At 40.3% G+C, this 18,824-nt stretch overlaps 1 protein-coding gene across 2 annotated transcripts in view; it reads right to left on the reverse strand.

The window, feature by feature from the left end:
• The window catches only part of ZNF155 (zinc finger protein 155), a 17,567-nt gene extending 4,322 nt beyond the window's left edge, over positions 1–13,245 (reverse strand). The window contains exons 1-4 of one of the 2 annotated variants that reach the window (XM_003915663.5): positions 10,367–13,245; positions 7,004–7,103; positions 3,871–3,997; positions 3,610–3,702 (exon numbers count right to left, since the gene is read on the reverse strand). In XM_003915663.5, coding sequence (XP_003915712.2) covers positions 3,610–3,702; positions 3,871–3,997; positions 7,004–7,018 — 235 coding nt within the window. In that variant the 5' untranslated portion in view covers positions 7,019–7,103; positions 10,367–13,245. Of the gene's footprint in view, positions 1–3,609; positions 3,703–3,870; positions 3,998–7,003; positions 7,104–10,250 lie in introns of both variants that reach the window. The other variant, XM_031659390.1, reaches the window with a different exon arrangement.
• Between the last annotated feature and the right edge of the window lie 5,579 nt (positions 13,246–18,824).

An 18,824-nucleotide genomic window follows, 5' to 3' on the forward strand; every position in this document is an offset into this window, starting at 1 on the left:
TAGTCCCAGCTACTTGGGAGGCTGAGGTGGAAAGATTGCTTGAGCCTGGGAGGTGGAAGTTGCAGTGAGCCCTGGGTGACAGAACAAGACCCTGTCTCAAAAAAAAAAAAAAAAAAAAATGCTGGGTGCAGTGGCTCACACCTGTAATCCCAGCACTTTGGGAGGCTGAAGTGGGCAGATCACTTGAGGTCAGGAGTTCAAGACCAGCCTGGCCTTGAAACCCTGTCTCTGCTAAAAATACAAAAATTAGCCAGGCGTGGTGGCACATGACTGTAGTCCCAGCTACTCAGGAGGCTGAGGCAGGAGAATTGCTTAAACCTGGAAGGCAGAGGTTGCAGTGAGCTGAGATTGAGATCGTACCACTGCACTCCAACCTGGGAGACAGAGTGAGACTCTGCCCAAAAAAAAAAAAAAAAAAAAAAAATTAACCTAACCAAAAAGAAGTTGGGACTTCGTCTTCAGCATCTGAGAGGTAATCTCTAGGATCCTGAAGTGTCATACCTCAGGAGAGTGTCTTGGTTGGCTTGAGGGCAAACAATGGATCACTCTGCATAGTGAAACAATATAATTTACGGTTATAGCTGGCAAATCCTTTGGGGGCTTGGGGGTGGGAGATGCTCCTCTCCATGTCAGAAATAACAGCAATGTGATTTAAGGTGGAGCTTTAGGTCACAGAGAGTTAGCAGACCAGGAGACTGATTAACCACCTAGGAATCAATCAACCAATAATGGCTCTGTAATGGAGACCCAATAATTACTCTGGATCCCAGCACTCAGGTGAGTTTCTGTGACTGACAATACTTTGAGTCTAAGTCATACCTTAATACTGGGAATGTAACACATCCTACTCTGCCAAGAGAATACAATAGAAGGTCCACATTTGGTTCTTCTCATCTGGACCCTGTCTTATTTGGTTTTTCTCTAAGTATAATATACATCTTTTCCCTGTAAAAATCAGTCAGTGAGAATAAAAGTATTCAGTGAGTTCTGAGAGTTTAGAAAATTATTGAATGTGAAGGTAGTTTTGAAAACCTCCCAAATTTGCAGTTGGTGTGAAGTTAGAGCAGTTCTCTGTAAAACGTCTCAGTAAATTTTGTAGTTGGTTGAACTCTTCACAATGTTAAACATCAAACACCTTGTAGTGTTTCTATGTACATATTCAAAATAGTATCCCTGCACAAGAATTTTGCACAGCATATGTAAAATGCTTAATCTTACTTTTCTGTATTGATATGGACAGTAACTTGGTTATCTCAAAGAGTACAGGGACAGACAACTGCAGTTCTGAGGGGAATCTGAAAGGCTGTCCTTCCAGGGGTCCACAAAGGAGATGTTCCTGATCAGACAATCAAAAATGTGAAGAATCACATGGAATGAAAAGAAAGCCTATGATGCAGATAAATAGGACTTTATAACTTTTTATATTGAAGACTACACATTAGTGAGCTATGAAATACAGTTAAACTCTGCAATAAACGTTTACAAAAAAGAACTAGAATGTAAATTATCACAGCATCATGACAAGCAGGAAAGTGATCATTCCATGAAATGCCTCCTAGAGTCACTTGTACACATCTACAGGCATGAAAAATGTTTGTCCGGGTTATATGGAAACATGTGCTTCTTACTATGGCTCATACTCACAAAAACATTCAAAAATTTGTCAGGCTAATACCAAGTCCTGAATTAAGTAAATTCTTCCAAGGGAAAGTCAAGTTGCAAAGGTTGAATCTTGGAAAGGATTAATAGGTACGCGTGTACCTACTGGTATATAGTAGTACACGGATATATTTAATACACTGTCACTTATAAATAAGAGGTCTTGGCTGGGCATGGTGGCTCACGCCTGTAATCCCAGCACTTTGGGAGGCCGAGGCGGGCGGATCACCTGAGGTCAGGAGTTTGAGACCAGCCTGGCCAATGTGGTAAAACCCCACCTCTACTAAAAATACAAAAATTAGCCAGGTGTGGTGGTGGGCACCTATAATCCCAGCTACTTGGGAGGCTGAGGCAGGAGAATCACTTGAACCCAGGAGGCGGAGGTCGCTGTGAGCCAAGATCGCGCCATTGTACTCCAGGCTGGGCGACAAGAGCGAAACTCCATCTCAAAAATAAATTAAATAAATAAGAGGTCTTTAGGGAGAAAGGAGAATCTTCAGGATGTTTCTAGTTTGAGAAGGCAGTTTCCCAATTCCTACCAGGTCATAAAGTTCACCAGTTCAAAATACAGCACTAAATCTATAAAAACCAAGAAAAAATTGTGTAAAATCTATCCTTTAATGTTTTTGACAAAATTTGTATGACACAAAGATGCAGAAATATACATATTTATGAAGAAAGAGGGCCAGAAATAAAGTAAATGTTCAGCTACATGACTTGTGTCCCCTCATCCTCATTCTTCCCCCTTCTAGTAAGAAGGAGAAATCTGGGGCCAGTGAAGTGCATATAGACTTTGGAAAAGGCAAATGGACTGCAGATGGGTAAATCTTTCGAACGAAATGTAGCTGGAAACCCTCATTCAAAAAGAATTTCTTCCCAGATATAAATATGCTCCCTATGGAAAGTTCCAGTGTAAGTCTCAAGGAAGGCATCTTACTCAATGTGGTCATAAAAACAATGCTTAGAAGTTTCCATGGGACGTGGGTCAGTTGTACACACCTAAAACCAATCATGTCAAGGGAACCTAAGAAAGTCAGAATTGGATAAGCAGCAATCAGCAGGCCAAAAAATCTGTTGAGCAACATACAGTCAGCCTTCCTATTATGTTACACAGCAAGGGGGATTAAAATGGCAGAGGCCATAAAGGTCATCAGTCACCTAAGCAGAAGGCAGGAAGATCATCCTGGATTATGCAGGAGTGACTAATACAATCACAAGGGACCTGAAAGGTAGAGGGCAGAGGCTTAGGAAGAGTGGCAGAGGGAATGGGATTATGGAAGAATGGTCAGAGATGCAAAGTAGCTGCCTTTGAAGATGGAGACGTGAAACAAGAGCTAGGGAGTGTGGACAGTGCCTAGACGCTGGTAAACCAAAGTGAAGCTTTCCCTGCGAGAACATCCAGGCAGGAACAAAGCCCTAGGGATGCTTTGATGTTTGCCCAGTGAAATGTATCAGACTTCAGGCCTAACGAACAGAGAGATAATAAATATTTTTGTTTAGCCCACTAAGTTTGTGGCCATTGGTTACCACAACAGGCAATACAGTGTCCTTGGCAGGACAGAAACAGCAGGGAAGAAATGTGGCTGGAAATGATGGAGAAAGAGGGAAAGGACATATGTAGTCAGAGAGGCAGAATGGGATGAAGAGCAGACCACATAGGTCTCTAAGATGCACTTAAAGAGGTTGTAACATTAATAAAAATAAGAAGTTATAAAAGCTTTTGAGGAAAGGAATGACAATCTGACTTCCATTTCCTAAGGATCGCTTTGGCTGCCATGAGAATAGATATTAGGGTGGGAAGGGTGGGAACAGGGCCACCAACTGGAAGGCAGTTGTAATAATCCTGAAGGAGATGTGGTCATTTACATTAGAGCAATGCAAATGGGCACGGACAGAAGCACGACAGGTAGGAGAGTCACGTACAAGGACACACAGATGCTTAGTTCTTACCTGAATTCCCTTCTCTTTGGGTTACTGTCTCCATCATCCAAAACTTTTCTTCCCTTAGGAAGTGGAAAGTATCTTGGTGGAATGGTTGATGTCCTGTGAATAGGTAAGGTCACGTGCTGAATCCCAACACATTCTGGGGTAATATTTAGGCAAAATTTACTGGAAATTTAGATTCCCAATGCACACTCAAACTTGAACACTCTAAGGTACAAAGCCACTCCTGAGGCCTGATGTTCTGTTACAAAAGATGCCCGTGCTCACCTGCTGAGAGCAGGTTCCTAAAGTTCTCCAGCATCACATCTCGGTACAGCTTCCTCTGGGCAGGGTCCAGTAGCCCCAGCTCCTCCTCAGTGAAGAACACAGCCACATCCTTGAAGGTCACTGCCTCCTACAACATCAAGAAGACATAACTTCAATCTTATGACCAAGGACTACTGCGGGAGAAGCGGCATTGAGCAAGGGAAGGGGATGAGTGGAAAGCTGTTCTCAATACTGACAGAAGTAGGTGAACTTAGAGATTTCCCACTCATTCTGCCTATATCCTGACAATGACATACACTGATTTACCTGAACTCCACCAGAAGTGCAATGATGAAGTCCTGTACATTTACTCGGTGCACTCATCGAGTCTACTTGTGTGTAACCCTGTAGGACTCTACATGCTGCATTCTGGGCTTCCCATATATAGGTTCAACAAATCTTGCCAACTGCCCCAGCAACATTAAACAATTCAGTTCCAACCTTGTTGGGTAAGGCCTATTGTCCTCTCTTATATTCAAACCCTGGTTGCTATCGCTTTTCTTTAGTATTTGCTAAACTAACAAGTTTTAGGTAACTGTGGGTAATTTTCAGGGTGGCCTTGAATCATTCTTTCTTGCTTATAGTTCTGAAGAATAAACATAGAACATGCTAGTAATGTAATGTTCCTGTCCTTCCTATGGAAGATAACGTCTTGAGTTAGAGAGAAAGTGCCCAGTAAGTCGTGTTGCCCCTGAGGTATATAACCTGGGGTGGGCTGCCTTCTGGGGTACCTCTGCTCTGGTGGAAATGGGGTCAAGATTCTACCCACCCCAGGAAGTTTTCTTCAGCCTTGGATGGCCACCTCACAGTATGTCCTATACTTCTGTGCTCCCTTGCTGCCAATCTGTGGTAACAAATCTGCTTCACGTAATCTGTTGAATGAGATCGTGTTCTGTCTCACAGGACTCACACAAGTTGATAATCAGTGCACAGTGAACCTACTCCACAGTACTTGTGTGGACAGCTGTGTGCGGCAGTTATGTAGTGTGTCCTCTACTCTCAAGGTACAAACCACAAATGTTAATTGCAGCCCTCAGTGTCCTGATCAGAAGCCAGAATGCATCATTGCACATCCTAAGGGTCTGCCCCTTCCTAGCTGTGTGGCCTTAGACATGTTTGCCTACAAGAACTAGTTTCCTCTCTAAATAATAGTCCTTATTTGGCACAGTATTTTAAAGGATTAAACAAGGAAACACATAGCATTTGGAAACATCTGTGCCACTGACTAAGTGTTTAATGAACATTAGCTAGAATCATTTTTACTGTTGTTACTAGCATTATCTATTTCATGGCTGCATATTATTCCAGAGAACTGATGACCTGCTTTTAGCTACAATAAAGAATATTTAATTTTACATATTTTCCATTATCAATCCTGTGAAGAGATCATTAAGTAATGATGTAGTAAGATGTAAGAACATCTTAGTCTCCTCTCTTATTGTTTAAAATAATAATTTCAAATGAAAATTAAAACATCAAAAAATAAGCACATTTAGAACTGTGATCATATAACTGCATGCTTTCTTCCTAGTTTTTTACCTACCTCCATAATTTTTGAACAGAATACAAGTACTTTGCTTCTCTTTATCATGGCCAAGAGCAGGTTATAAATATTCCCACAGTCTTGGTAATCTGATTGGGGGAACAATTCGTTCTATTATTCTCATTTATTTTATTATAAATGAAAACCATCACTTTTGAACGTTATTGGACATCGCTAGTTTTCCTTTTACACTGGCCTTTTAGTGTCCTTTGTTCCTATCTGTTTGGAGTTTTTCCTTTATTCTGTGCTCAAGGTTTTGATTTTGAATTTTATTTTCTTTAGGTGTCCATGTGGCAAACATTTCTGCCCCAGGTCATTATTTCTTCTGGTAACATTGTGTGAGGCATCTTTTGCCATAAGGGATTTAAAGATTCTCTATAACAACTATGGTAATCAGTGTACTTCAGTGCTTGGAGTAGATGCCATGTCAGAGTGACATGTGACAAGAAGTCACACCAAGTAGGGACAGGGAGGAGCAGCACCACTAGGGACACCATCACTCAACAGGGCACTCCTGACACCCACACCACAGGGCACAGGTTGCTCAATGGAGAATTCTGTCTCTCTCCTTGTCTCTCTTTTTCACTTGAGCCAAATGGCTAACACTCCTGACCTTTGGTTGCCTGTGTACCCCTGAGCAGGTTTCTCATATTTCACCTGTTTAAGAAGAAGAAGAGACCGGGAACCTCCTCATTCTGCTGCTCTGAGGAGTAAACGTAGTAACAGAACACAAGTGACTGGCAAATCTTAGTATCACTGGACATTTTAAATGAAGGTTTTCCACTACTTTGGTTAAACTGCTTACCACATAAGTGAATTAGAAGAGACCAGTAAATGAAGCACACGGAAAGTATGACTGAGACAAGGAGAACACAGAATCTAGCTCTTCCAGTCTGAAAACTCCAACAATATTTGTGTGGAGCAGCAGTTATATCCTGTTGTTCTGTGCCCAGTTAAAATATTCTATCTGTACAACAGCCAATGTGGTACATATCAAAAATACCCTTTCAAAATTGAGCTAACATGGCATATGGTTGTCAAAATTAATTTTGTGGGAAAAGGTTATAGATAGGAAAGCTGTCACTGCACTGTTGCTTAAAATAATTCTATGAGCGTGAGGTAGTTATAAAGATACATCAATGTAATAGGAATATGATGTAACCATAAAAATTGAAGATTATATAACATATAAAAAGAGCACAGTTTACAGTTAGATGTGTATCATCAATACAAATACAGTTATGAATGTATGTGACAAACAGCAAGAGAAGATAAAAATCGATAATTTGAGAGAGGGGAGGTAAGGAAGTGGGAGCACTGTTCATTTCTACTAATTTTCATACTCCATAAAATAAATAATGGTAAAAAACAAAACAAAACAAAACAAAAAAACAACTGCAGTCAACACAAAAGAGATAAGGAAGCACCTGGCACACAACAGGTCCCCAAATGCCTATTTTCCCCTTGAGTCTTCTCATGACAGAGAAAAACACATGACAATATGAGTAGTGACATGGAATTTTAACAGCAAGAGAGGCATGCCCCGCTCACCTTGAATGTGGTCATTTTTCCTCCTACTTTGGGGAATTTGCAGACCCCTGAGTGATGCAGTTTGAAGGAAGGAGGAATCCTGCCTGAAACATGCCACGGTCTGCAGAAAAAGAGACATGAAAGGGTTGCCACGGATGACACCCAACAATACAGATGTGTGTTGTGAATTAGCACATGAACGATCACAGCAGCATTATTCATAATAACCCCAAACTGCACACAACCAAGATGCCTTCCTCTGGGTAAATGGATAGGCAAATGGTGGCATAGCCATACAATGGAATCTTATTTGGAAATTTAAAGGAATGAAGTGCTGACTCAAGCTACAACATGCACAAAGCTTGGAAACATCATGCCAAATAAAAATCACAAAACCCATGGATTATATGATCCCATTTATATGAAATATTTAGAACAGATAACAGTTATATATAGAGAAAATAAGTTAGTGGTTGCTCCAGATTTGAGGTGAGAATGAGTTTTTACTTTTTAAGAGATGGGGTCTTGCTATGTTGCCTGAGCTGGTCTCAAACTCCTGAGCTCAAGCTATACCTCCCACCTCGGCCTCCCAAAGTGCTGAGATTACAGGCATGAGCCACCATGTCCGGCCTGAAAATGAGTTTTAACTCTAAGTGGGCACAAAGAGCCCAGTTGGGAGATGAAAATGGTCTAAACTGAATCGTGATGATGGCAAAACAGGAAAAAATGTAAACAATTGGCAAATTTGGGTAAAGAGTATATGAGAATTCCTTAAACTATTTTTGCAACTTTTCTATAGCTTTGAAATGATACAAAAATGAAAGGTTTTAAACTATCAGGAAATAGTCATAAGAACGGTAACAATGGGAATAATAAGGATAAGCATGACATAATATGGTAGTTTGCTAGTTCATTCTCCATTAGCAGTGTTTAAAAATTTCCATGGTTGGCCGGGCGCGGTGGCTCAAGCCTGTAATCCCAGCACTTTGGGAGGCCGAGACGGGTGGATCACGAGGTCAGGAGATCGAGACCATCCTGGCTAACATGGTGAAACCCCGTCTCTACTAAAAAATAACAAAAAACTAGCCGGGCGATGTGGCGGACGCCTGTAGTCCCAGCTACTCGGGAGGCTGAGGCAGGAGAATGGCGTGAACCCGGGAGGCGGAGCTTGCAGTGAGCTGAGATCCGGCCACTGCACTCCAGCCTGGGCGACAGAGCAAGACTCCGTCTCAAAAAAAAAAAAAAAAAAAAATTTCCATGGTTAAAGAAACATGGGAAAACACAATAAGATATTATAACAATTTTTCAAATGCTTATAAATAAATATACAAATAGACATAAAGACAGACTAAAAGGAAATGGGGGAGAACTGAAAGTTCTATAACTTGTATCAGACAGTTACCACCTTTACATCTTGGATTCATGGGTAATTTAAAACATGTTTTCTCCACATATTTATCTAACTTTAAACTGTTCCACAATGATATGGTTCCACAATACAAAATCCTTATAAAAAGTGAAACAAAATGTTGACCAAATTTTAAAAGGCTCCTACAGAAGTCCACGTCCATGAGCCTTGCTCTCAAGGTCCCTTCAGTCAAGTCCTAGCTTTTTTTCCCAATCGATTCCAGATAGTTCCTCTACCTCAATGAAAATGTATCCAAGGGATGATCAACTCAGGCTCTCTGACCCACACTGCCTAGGTTCCAACTCCAGCTGCACCTCTTACTACTTGGGTAACTATGCACCCAGTGTCTCACTCCCATATTTAAAATGGAAAAGAATGACCCGGCTTGGTGGCTCACATCTGTAATCCCAGCATTATGGGAGGCCAAGGGAGGCGGATCACGAGGTCAGGAGTTCGAGACCAACCTGACCAACATGGTGAAACCCCGTCTCTACTAACAATACAACAATTAGCCGGGCATGGCGGTGCACACCTGTAATCCCAGCGACTCAGGAGGCTGAGGCAGGAGAATCGCTTGAACCTGGGAGGTGGCGATTGCATTGAACCCAGATCCCACCACTGCATTCTAGCCTGGGCGACGGAGTGAGACTCCGTCTCCAAAAAAAAAGGGGGGGAAAAGAGCAATAACTTTTCGCAGAGCCACGGTGTGGTGTAAATGTATTTATTGGCATAAAGCCCTTAGAATGAAGTTACCAATTAAGGCTTAATTATTATCAACACCCATGCCCAAGGATACATCCTATACACTCTTGGTTGAGGTGAACATCTCTGTGAAAGAAAAAAACCGGCTCGGCGTGGTGGCTCACACCTGTAATTCCAGCACTTTGGGAGGCCGAGGCGGACGGATCATTTGGGACCAAGGGTTTGAGACCAGCCTGGCCAATATGGTGAAACCCCGTCTCTACTAAAAATACAAAAATTAGCTGGGCATGGTGGCGCATGCCTGTAATCCCAGCTACTCGGGAGACTGAGGCAGGAGAATCGCTTGAACCCGGGAGGCGGAGGTTGCAGTGAGCCGAGATCGCGCCACTGCTGCACTCCAGCCTGGGCGACAGAGCAAACCTCGTTCTCAAGTAGTAATAATAATAATAATAATAATAACAACAGACTAACAAAATAAATAACACTGTTTTAAAAAGAAAAAAAGCCAAGGACCACTCGTGTAGAGAGCTTTGCCCTCAGTAGCCAAATCCCTCCCTGCAGTTCTTTTAGAAAGGTCAGGCTGGGGAAAGAGAAAGCTGTGAAACACCCTGACTGCGTCGCCGTCCCGGATACAAGTTAAATGCTCCCCTCCCTTCGTGAAAGGTGGATGCAACCCTCGCCTTCCTAAAAAGAGGTCAGAGGCGTCAGGGACCATCCAGCTACAGGGATCAGAGAGAAGGGCCAGGGCAGCTGGAGCTCTGACCCCACCCGGGGCCCTGACCACTTCGCGGGAAATTAACAGGACACCAAGTGACAGGGACTGTTAAGGCTTTGTTTTATACCACAACTTTCAACTCCTAAAACAATTCTATCAGGACGGTCCTAAAATCCTCATTTAAAAAACGGCAATAGGAGGTGCAGGGAGATTAACACCCCACGTTATATTGCGAGAAAGAGGTTGCACACTTAAGGTGGAGGCGGACTGAGCGAGGTCAAAGACCTGGAAAACCCTCTAAACAGGCACACAAGACTAGACAGGGTTCTCCCCCGCCCACCGAACCCCCGACAACTCCTCCGGTGGACATGCGTACAGCCCCCAACGCCAGAAGGCTCCATCGACCGCAACGAAACCCCCCTTCGTCCCCCGCATCTCCAAACCTCAGGTCTTCGCCAGGGCTTCTTGCCCCCTTAGTTGACCCCCAGGTCGTTAGGCGCCCCCCAATAACAGTTCACTTTCACAAAGACCCGCAAGACACAGAGTTGGCTCGAACCACCTTGTTAAGTAAAGTAGTAAAGTCCTGCTCGGAGACCGGAAGTGTCCGCTAGGCCATAGAGCGTCTGGACTACACTTCCCAGAATCCCCCGAATCCTCCTGCCTGAGCCAAAGTTCTCACGACTCCACAGAGCAAATGGACTCCACTTCCCAGAATTCATAGGTCCTCCTGCCTGAGCCACAATTCCCACGCCCCTCAATATACTCGCGAAAGGCCTGCGGGGGTCAAATTTCCCGCGCATTCACGGGGCAACTGGACTCTCGCAGGCGTTTCGCGTGTATCTTGGGAAATGGAGTCCATTTGCTCTGTGGAGGCGTGGGAATTTTGGCTCGAGCAGGTGGACCTGTGAATTCTGGCCTTTCAACCTATATTTTTATTTTAAAATAATGGAGTCTCATGTTCTATATCTATTCTTCTGAACTAAAAAAGAAGACTTTTCATGGTTTTCTTTAGATAAAGTGACTACAGCAGTATGAGGAACACTTCTCTGAAAATTGAGTGAATGCTATTTCTATACCAGTTACATACAGCTATATCCTTGCTCTATTCTGCCCCCACAAGAGACAAAAATTTATTGACACGCTCAATCGTAGTAGGCAGGAAACTGTGCCTAATATATTAGGGTATATCTGGCATCAAAGGCCCTTTCTGTCCCCCAGGTCCTTGCACTCTGGGCCTGTGATGGGAAAAGAAGCTGCCATAATCTGTGAAATGCCTTTGGGGTCATTCTTCCATTGTCTTGGACAATAGGTCCTGGCTTCAGTTGACATGGCCAATCCATACTAATTTCATGAATTAGTTGCTTAACCATACCCTTGTTTCCTTCAGGTTTCCTTCTTTTTTTTTTTTTTTCCCCCAAAGTAGATAGGCTGTAAACTTTTATAAATTTTAGTTATGTTTCCCTTTTAATTAATACTTATTTCAGTCATTTCTCACTTCTTGCCTTTTACTATGGGTAGTCAAGATTATTCAAGCAGCAACTTCACTTTGATTAGAAATTAATTCGAATAAATCTTCAATTATATCATTCACAAATTTTACCTGCCATGAAACACTAGCACCTGAATATAATTCAGTCAAATTCTTCCTCCCTTTATAACAAGAAGCTCTCTTCTCTTCCAGTAACATGTTCAACATTTCTGACTGAGGTCTTCAGAATGGCCTTTACTGTCCATATTTCTACCAACATTCTGATCGTGACCACCTAGGTATGCTCTAACAAGATCGATGCTTTCTCTACAGTTTTCATTTTCATTCTCTATTTCTGAGCCCTAACCAGAATTGTCCTCATCAGTCCATTCTCGGCACTGTAGGCTTTTCCTAGCATGCATGTAAAAACTCTTCTAGCCTCTATCCATTACATAGTTCCAAAGAGACTGCTACATTTTTAGGTATTTGTTACAGTACCAATATTTTTAGTCACAAAACACCATAGCTTGCCTGGCTTTTAAACAACAGAAATCTATTCTTCACAGATCTGGAAACTGCGATTCAAGATCCAGGCACTGGCAGATTTTGTGTCAGGTAGAAGGCCACTTTCTTGTTCATACGTAGCACCATATTGCTGTGTTCATTTGGTTGAAGTGACAAACAAGCTCCTTGTGGCATTTTTTATAAGGGTATTCATCCCATTCATGAATGTTCTTCCCTCATGACCTAATCACCCTCCAAAGGCCCCACCTCCTATTACCATGACATTGAGAGTAACAATTTCAACATATGAATTTTGGTAGGCCACAAACATTAAGACCATTGCATATGCATCACGTAGTGTCAGAATTACTAATTCATATCATTGTAAAAAATAACTCAAAAGTAGAGTTCAACATTTTTTATAGTTCTTTTTGTGTTTAGACTGAGGATATATAGTCAAATACTGTACTGTTTAATAAGTTGCTTAAATTACTTCTTGCCCTCACCTTTAGACTGTTTATGTCATTGACTTGAAATACATTTAGGTTAATTTGTTATTCTATGATTTTAACTTTCCTCGTTTATCTACAAAGAAATCTCATTCTTGATTTTATATTATTGGGTATGTCAGTCATTAACATGTTCCCATAAGTCAATGCTCTACCACATATTACTCTCAGAGAACTGCCACTCCCCTCCCTCCTACCCCTAAACCACTTCCATGGTGTTGCCACCTAACACTTTTATGTAACTAATTTTATTATTTTCATTATCGCTTTTTTTTAACAGAATAGATGTGTTTCTTATTTTCCCTTTTTACTTAAATGTTAAGATAGTACACTTCTAACTCTTCTATGTTCACATAATAACATCTTGGAAATCATGTCATATAGAGTAATTTATTTTTAAAACTGAATACATTCCATTGAGTGGTTTGTTTAACAGGGCTCCAATTTATGGGCATTTCCGTGACTTCCAATATTTTATTATTACAAATAATGCTGTAGTAAATACACTTGTACATGTATATATTATCCCTGTTGAAGATATATCAGAAGAGTACATCCCAAAAAGCAGGACTGAAAAGAGAAGATGTTAATAGAAATATAATTTGTTGCATATTGTCAAGTTGCCTTAATTTTTTCATACCATTTTCATTTCCAGAAGTAATGTATAAATATACTCTTGCCTTGAAACTAGCTAACAAAATGTGTTATTACGGCATCTTTTAAGTTTTGCCAATTAAATGGTAAGAAGTGTATTTAAATTTAGTTTTAATTTACATTTCTTGTTTTTTAAATAACATGGAACATTTTTGCATATTTCCTGTGTCAGTATTATTTTTCTTCTTGTAAATTGTTCAAATCTATTACCCATTTTTATGTTGAGTTTTTTTGGTCTGTTCTCCTCAATTTTTTTTTTAGAACGAGGTCTTGCTATGTTGCCAAGGCTGGTCTTGGAGTCCTGGGCTCAAGCGATTCTCCCGCCTCAGTCTTCTAAAGTGCTGAGATTACAGGTATGAGTCACTGTACCTGGCCTCTTCTCAATTTTTAATTATTATTTATTTAAGATGTTAACACCTTTAAAGTTTTTATTGTAGTATATTTTATTGACAAATAATACTTATAACTACTCATGAGACATATAATGATGTTTTGATACATATAATGTACAATGATCAGATCAGGGTAATCTGCATATCCATCATCTCAAACATTTATTATTCCTTTGTATTGGGAACATTCAATGTCCTCCTTCTAGATATTTGAAACGATATAATATACTGTTAACTACAGTTGTCCTATAGCGTAGCATTAGTCCATTCTCAGACTCCTATAAAGAACTACCTGAGATTGGGTAATTTATGAAGAAAAGAAGTTTAATTGACTCACAGTTCCACAGATTTAACAGAAAGCAAGACTGGGAGGCCTCAGGAAACTTACAATCATGGCAGAAGATGAAGGGGAAGCAAGCATGTCTTTATCTTGGCAGAACAGGAGAGAGAAAGGGAGAGCACATGAAGGGGGAAGTGCTACATACTTTTAAACAACCAGATCTTGTGAGAACTCTATCATGAGACAGTACTAGGGGGATGGTGCTAAACCATTAGAAAGTGCGCCCATGGTCCCATCACTTCTCACCAGGTCCCTCCTCCAATTCAACATGAGATTTGGGTGAGGACACAGTTCCAAACCATATTTCTTGGCAGATTATTAATTTATCTCCTATTTTTGAAGGACAGTTTCACTGAATTTAGAATCCTCAGTAGACTTTTTTTCTTCTGCATATTAGAACATATCATTTCCTCAAAGGTTCGCTGAACAATCCACTCATTATCTTGTAGAAGATTCCTTGTACATGACAAATTAGTTCTGTTTTGCTACTTTCAAGGTTCTCCTTTGTCTTTGGCTTCCAACAGTTTTATTATAGGTGTTTCAGTGTGTGTATCTGGGTTAATCCATTTTGAAGTCCGTTAGGCTTCTCGGATTTGCAGATTCATATTGCTCAAATTTGAGAAGGTTTTAGCCTTTTTTTATTTATGTATTTATTTTTGAATTAGCTTTCTGACTCTCTCTCTCCATCTGGAACTTCTATCATGCATACATTAGTCCAACTGATGGTGTCCACGATGTCCCTTAGGTTTTGTTCACTTTTATTAATTCCATTTTAATTTTGCTGCTAAAACAATAATTTCATATAACTTATCATGTTCACTCATTCTGAAGTTAATGTAAAAGGATTAGGGACCATGGGCTTAGAATCACTTACCTGAAGCTACGGGGACTGCTCAAACTCAATCTCATGTATACCGGTTCCAAATGGAATGCTGATGTGCACATGCAATTTAAAGACATGGAGGGGCCAGTCCGGGCGTGGTGGCTCACGCCTGTAATCCCAGCACTTTGGGAGGCTGAAGCAGGTGGATCACGAGGTCAGGAGATCGAGACCATCCTGGCTAACATGGTGAAACCCCATCTCTACTAAAAAAAAAAAACCCCAAAAAATTAGCCGGGCGTGGTGGTTGGTGCCTGTAGTCCCAGCTACTCAGGAGGCTGAGGCAGAGAATGGCGTGAACCCGGGAGGCAGAGCTTGCAGTGAGCCGAGGTCGCGTCACTGCACTCCAGCCTGGGCAACAGAGTGAGACTCTGTCTCAAAAAAAAAAAAAAAAAGTAATAGTAAAAATTTTAAAAAAAGACGTGGAGGGGCCAACAACACCCAATTCATGATGGAAATCTCTGCTCACATGCTAATTTGGTAGTCCATGATTAATTGCTCTGTCTCCACTAAAGCCACTAGCAAAACCAAAAGCTGCATCTCAAAATAATTGTAAGTATATGTTAAGAATGGCAGAGCTTTGCCCCCAAATCCTATGTATCTGTGTTTTGATTTACTAAGTGGGGCCAGCCAAAGGCTCAAGCATCACTATCTTTCATTAACATTTTAATCACTTTTGACTCTTCTAGGTCATAGGGTCCTGATGGCAGAGAAACTTACATGGCAGCTGGGACACACTGCACAGACTTATCTTGGGTGAGTCAAAATGTTTTCAGGTCACACAAAATAGGCAAAATAGCACACCTCAATGAGGATTAAGTAGCATACAATAGCTCTAGTGGCCCACTAGGTGTTGTGATGCTGTTTTTTGGTTGTAGGAAGGGCTATATGCTACTTGACCTACACCCAGAAGGGATATCTCAATAGGCCTACATCAGAGAACTTGTGGAAATTTCACCAAGTCAAAAGACCCATGAATTATTATAAGATTTATTTCTTCCCTCTGATACGTATGTATCTTACAAATACGCCTAGATTCCTTCCTGTTTCCTTCTCACCAGGCCCAATCATCGAAATATAAATGTGCCATTTCACAATAAGGAGTTAGTCATTGCCAAGATGTTTGAATATTTCTCCTTTTGACTACATAGTCACACCGGTTAATGGTTGTAGGGCCTTGTGAATTACTCTGCAATGTACCAAGGTCCATCCTAATTCAGAACTGACCTCCCAATTATTGAAACAATTGTGGATTTGTAAACTGGACATGTCTTAGAATTGATTTGGGTGATGTGATTCTGTTAGGTAATTCCAGTTGGATTTCTGTTTACCTGCAATAGAATCTTCCTGCCTGTACGAATCAAGTAACAGTGTAATAGAATTCCCATCAAGTTATTTACTATGAATGCCAAGATCAACAACACAAGGTTAAGAAGCCATGCACAATGGCTGAAGCTTTCAGGTTATTCTGGTTGAGCTGCAATTTGATGCCTTGACCTCATCTTTTTCTGTCCCACTTTCTGAAACACAAATAGAAGCAACTAGTAAATACCACTATAGTCCTTTGTTTGACTATTATGTCCTAAACTAACAAATTCATAGTCATCCAGAATCATGCCTTCTATAGGTATATGCTTGGGATTATCCAATATGTTTGGCATATATTTATCACCATGTCGTGGTTTTAACAACCAATGCCCTATTTTCCACTGGAAATAAAGTCAATAGTGCCTTTAAACTAAAACAGATGAGAAATCCAATTTGAGAAAACACACAATTAATTTAGAAAACTCATTCTTAAGATTCTCTTCCTCTAGAACCATTTCTGGAACAAAGTATCTTTTGGTCAGCGTTGAAAGACAGTAATAAAATCAATATAACATATACAAGTGATTTATTGCAAGGAACTTTCTTATGCCACTGTGGGACTGGCTAAGCAATTGCAAAAACCGAATGGCTGTACCCCAGGATGGCTCAGATGGAACACTAACTCATGGGAGGAAGATGCTACTAAAAGGCGCAATTTTCTTTTTCAAAGAAGCTTCAGCTCTACTTTTAAATAATTTCAAGCGATTCATCAGGCCCACCGACATTATCTCACATAATATCCCTACTCAAAGCCAACTGATTATGGGCTAAGTATCTACAAAATGCATTCCATATATATATATTAGTGCTTGATTAAATAACTAGGGACTGAAGTCTAGGCATGTTGTAATTAAAATTGATACCACACAGATCCTCATCAGCAGAAAACTGTTTAAGGAAAAATTAATATTCAGTACACCAGGATACAGCAGGCAGTAGAAATGAGTAGAAATGAGGTTGGAGGTCAATTTATTTATACAGCCTTTAACATTAGTGTCAAATTAGGACAATCCTGTTAGGAGCAAGTATGCTTAGTGTGTTCCTAGTTTTGTAAAATTCTATACAATTGTTACCTATGTGCATATATATGCTGAATTATCCTTACCAAAATATTCATACTTCCTATCTTCCACTTTCCTTTTTAGACTTTTCTGTACCAACGTGATTGTTTCCAATGTCTAGGCATTATTCTTGCAAGTAAAATCAGTGTATTTTTACTATAAAATTTAAAACAACAACAAATCTATCCAGGAAGTTATTGTCATAGTGTATCAAAAAAAATCCACAAATGTTGTGGCATTTAACTCAAACCTTTAAATGCATATCCTACTGATATGGTCAGAGATTAATAACTTGGGAAGCGTCCCTCATTTTTCAAACACAGAGATTGAGACTCTGCAATTATTCCCAATTATAACAGTGTACCCAATTTCAAAGTTAACATGGTCAACTCGCCAGGGTCACACACATAAAAGGGATCCAGTCCATGCTGAGAAGTGGCAAGAAATACTGGCCACACAAAAGCTCAGGTACTACATATGAAGCTAGGTATTCAATATTCAGTTTTATTGGGAGTCAAATACTCATGCACTGTGTGAGACAGAAATATGAACAATTAAAAAAAATCAACTGCTCCCAGGTGTTAATGTCATCTTGTGACCAATTTGAGGACCCAGGCACACAAGAGGGTAGATGGAAGGCCTACCTATGATATTTTTTGTTATAACAAATATTTAAAAATGTAATCTGATGAGTTTTCTTTCACAAATACCTTAGAGATGAACTATTATGTTATCTGGTGATAGTTTAAGGAAACCCCACAAGACTGCAGGCCCTACTGTTCTGATACCATGTGCACAAAAAGTTAACAGAGCAGGCACAAGTCAGACTGCTAACTTTAAAAAGAGCTGTTCACAACACTGGCCTTTGGCTGGCGTCAAGGAACATGGGGTTTGAGAGTTAGCACCTTTCAATAATGGGTAAGAGTGGTTCACCATGCCTAAACTCTACAGTGCAACTTATTGGGAACACTTGCTCTTCTTCTTAGAGTTGGGAATCTTGGTATGCACTAGACAGATACCTATATAATCAATCTCAATAAGAACCTTTGCTGCTGGTTGCTAATGAGCTTCCACTGTAGACATTTCACAAGTAGTATCACAATTCAATGCTGGAGGAGTTAAGTCTTATGTAACACCATGCAGAGAGGACCCTGGTAAGTTTGCTTCTGGTTTCCTCTAGACAACTGCTGATGAGCCATTTCCCTTTACAGATTCTGTTTTGTATCTTGTCACTGTAATATTGTTATAAGTACAACTATACTCTCAGTTATTTTAGCAAATCACAGAACCCAGAAGTAGTCTTAGGGACCTCCAATCTATTATCCAAACTGGCACAGCATGAATACAGCATCATGAAAAGATATTATTTAGAAAACTAATTATGAAAAGCTTATGAATCTCAACTAGACACTTTGAAGAATGACTTTTAACCTAATACAGTTAAGTTATACCATGGTGTATAACTATGAATTGGCACCCAAATCAGCTCTTTGTCCTAGCTGGTTCCACACACTAAGAGACTGCTGCTGTTGTGTTAAGTTCCCTGATCATGTACACCTGTTCTTCAAAGAATCTGTTTTTTTAACCTCCATAACCATATATACCCGCATTATTTCTATCACTAGGATTTGCTTGCTTCCTGACTTATGCCTAAAGCAGAATCACACACATTAGTTATGAAGGCAGTTGACCACACTCATCAATCTGTATATCCAAATGACCAGATACATTTTTTTTAATTTTGAAATATGACTTCCACATCCCTATTCCTTAATTTTGAACTGTCATATGACAATGTAGAGCAATCTTATTCAGAGTCCTTATAGGTAAGTGATTAATAT

Source organism: Papio anubis, chromosome 20 (genome assembly GCF_008728515.1).
Source record: "Papio anubis isolate 15944 chromosome 20, Panubis1.0, whole genome shotgun sequence".
Lineage (NCBI taxonomy): Eukaryota > Metazoa > Chordata > Mammalia > Primates > Cercopithecidae > Papio > Papio anubis.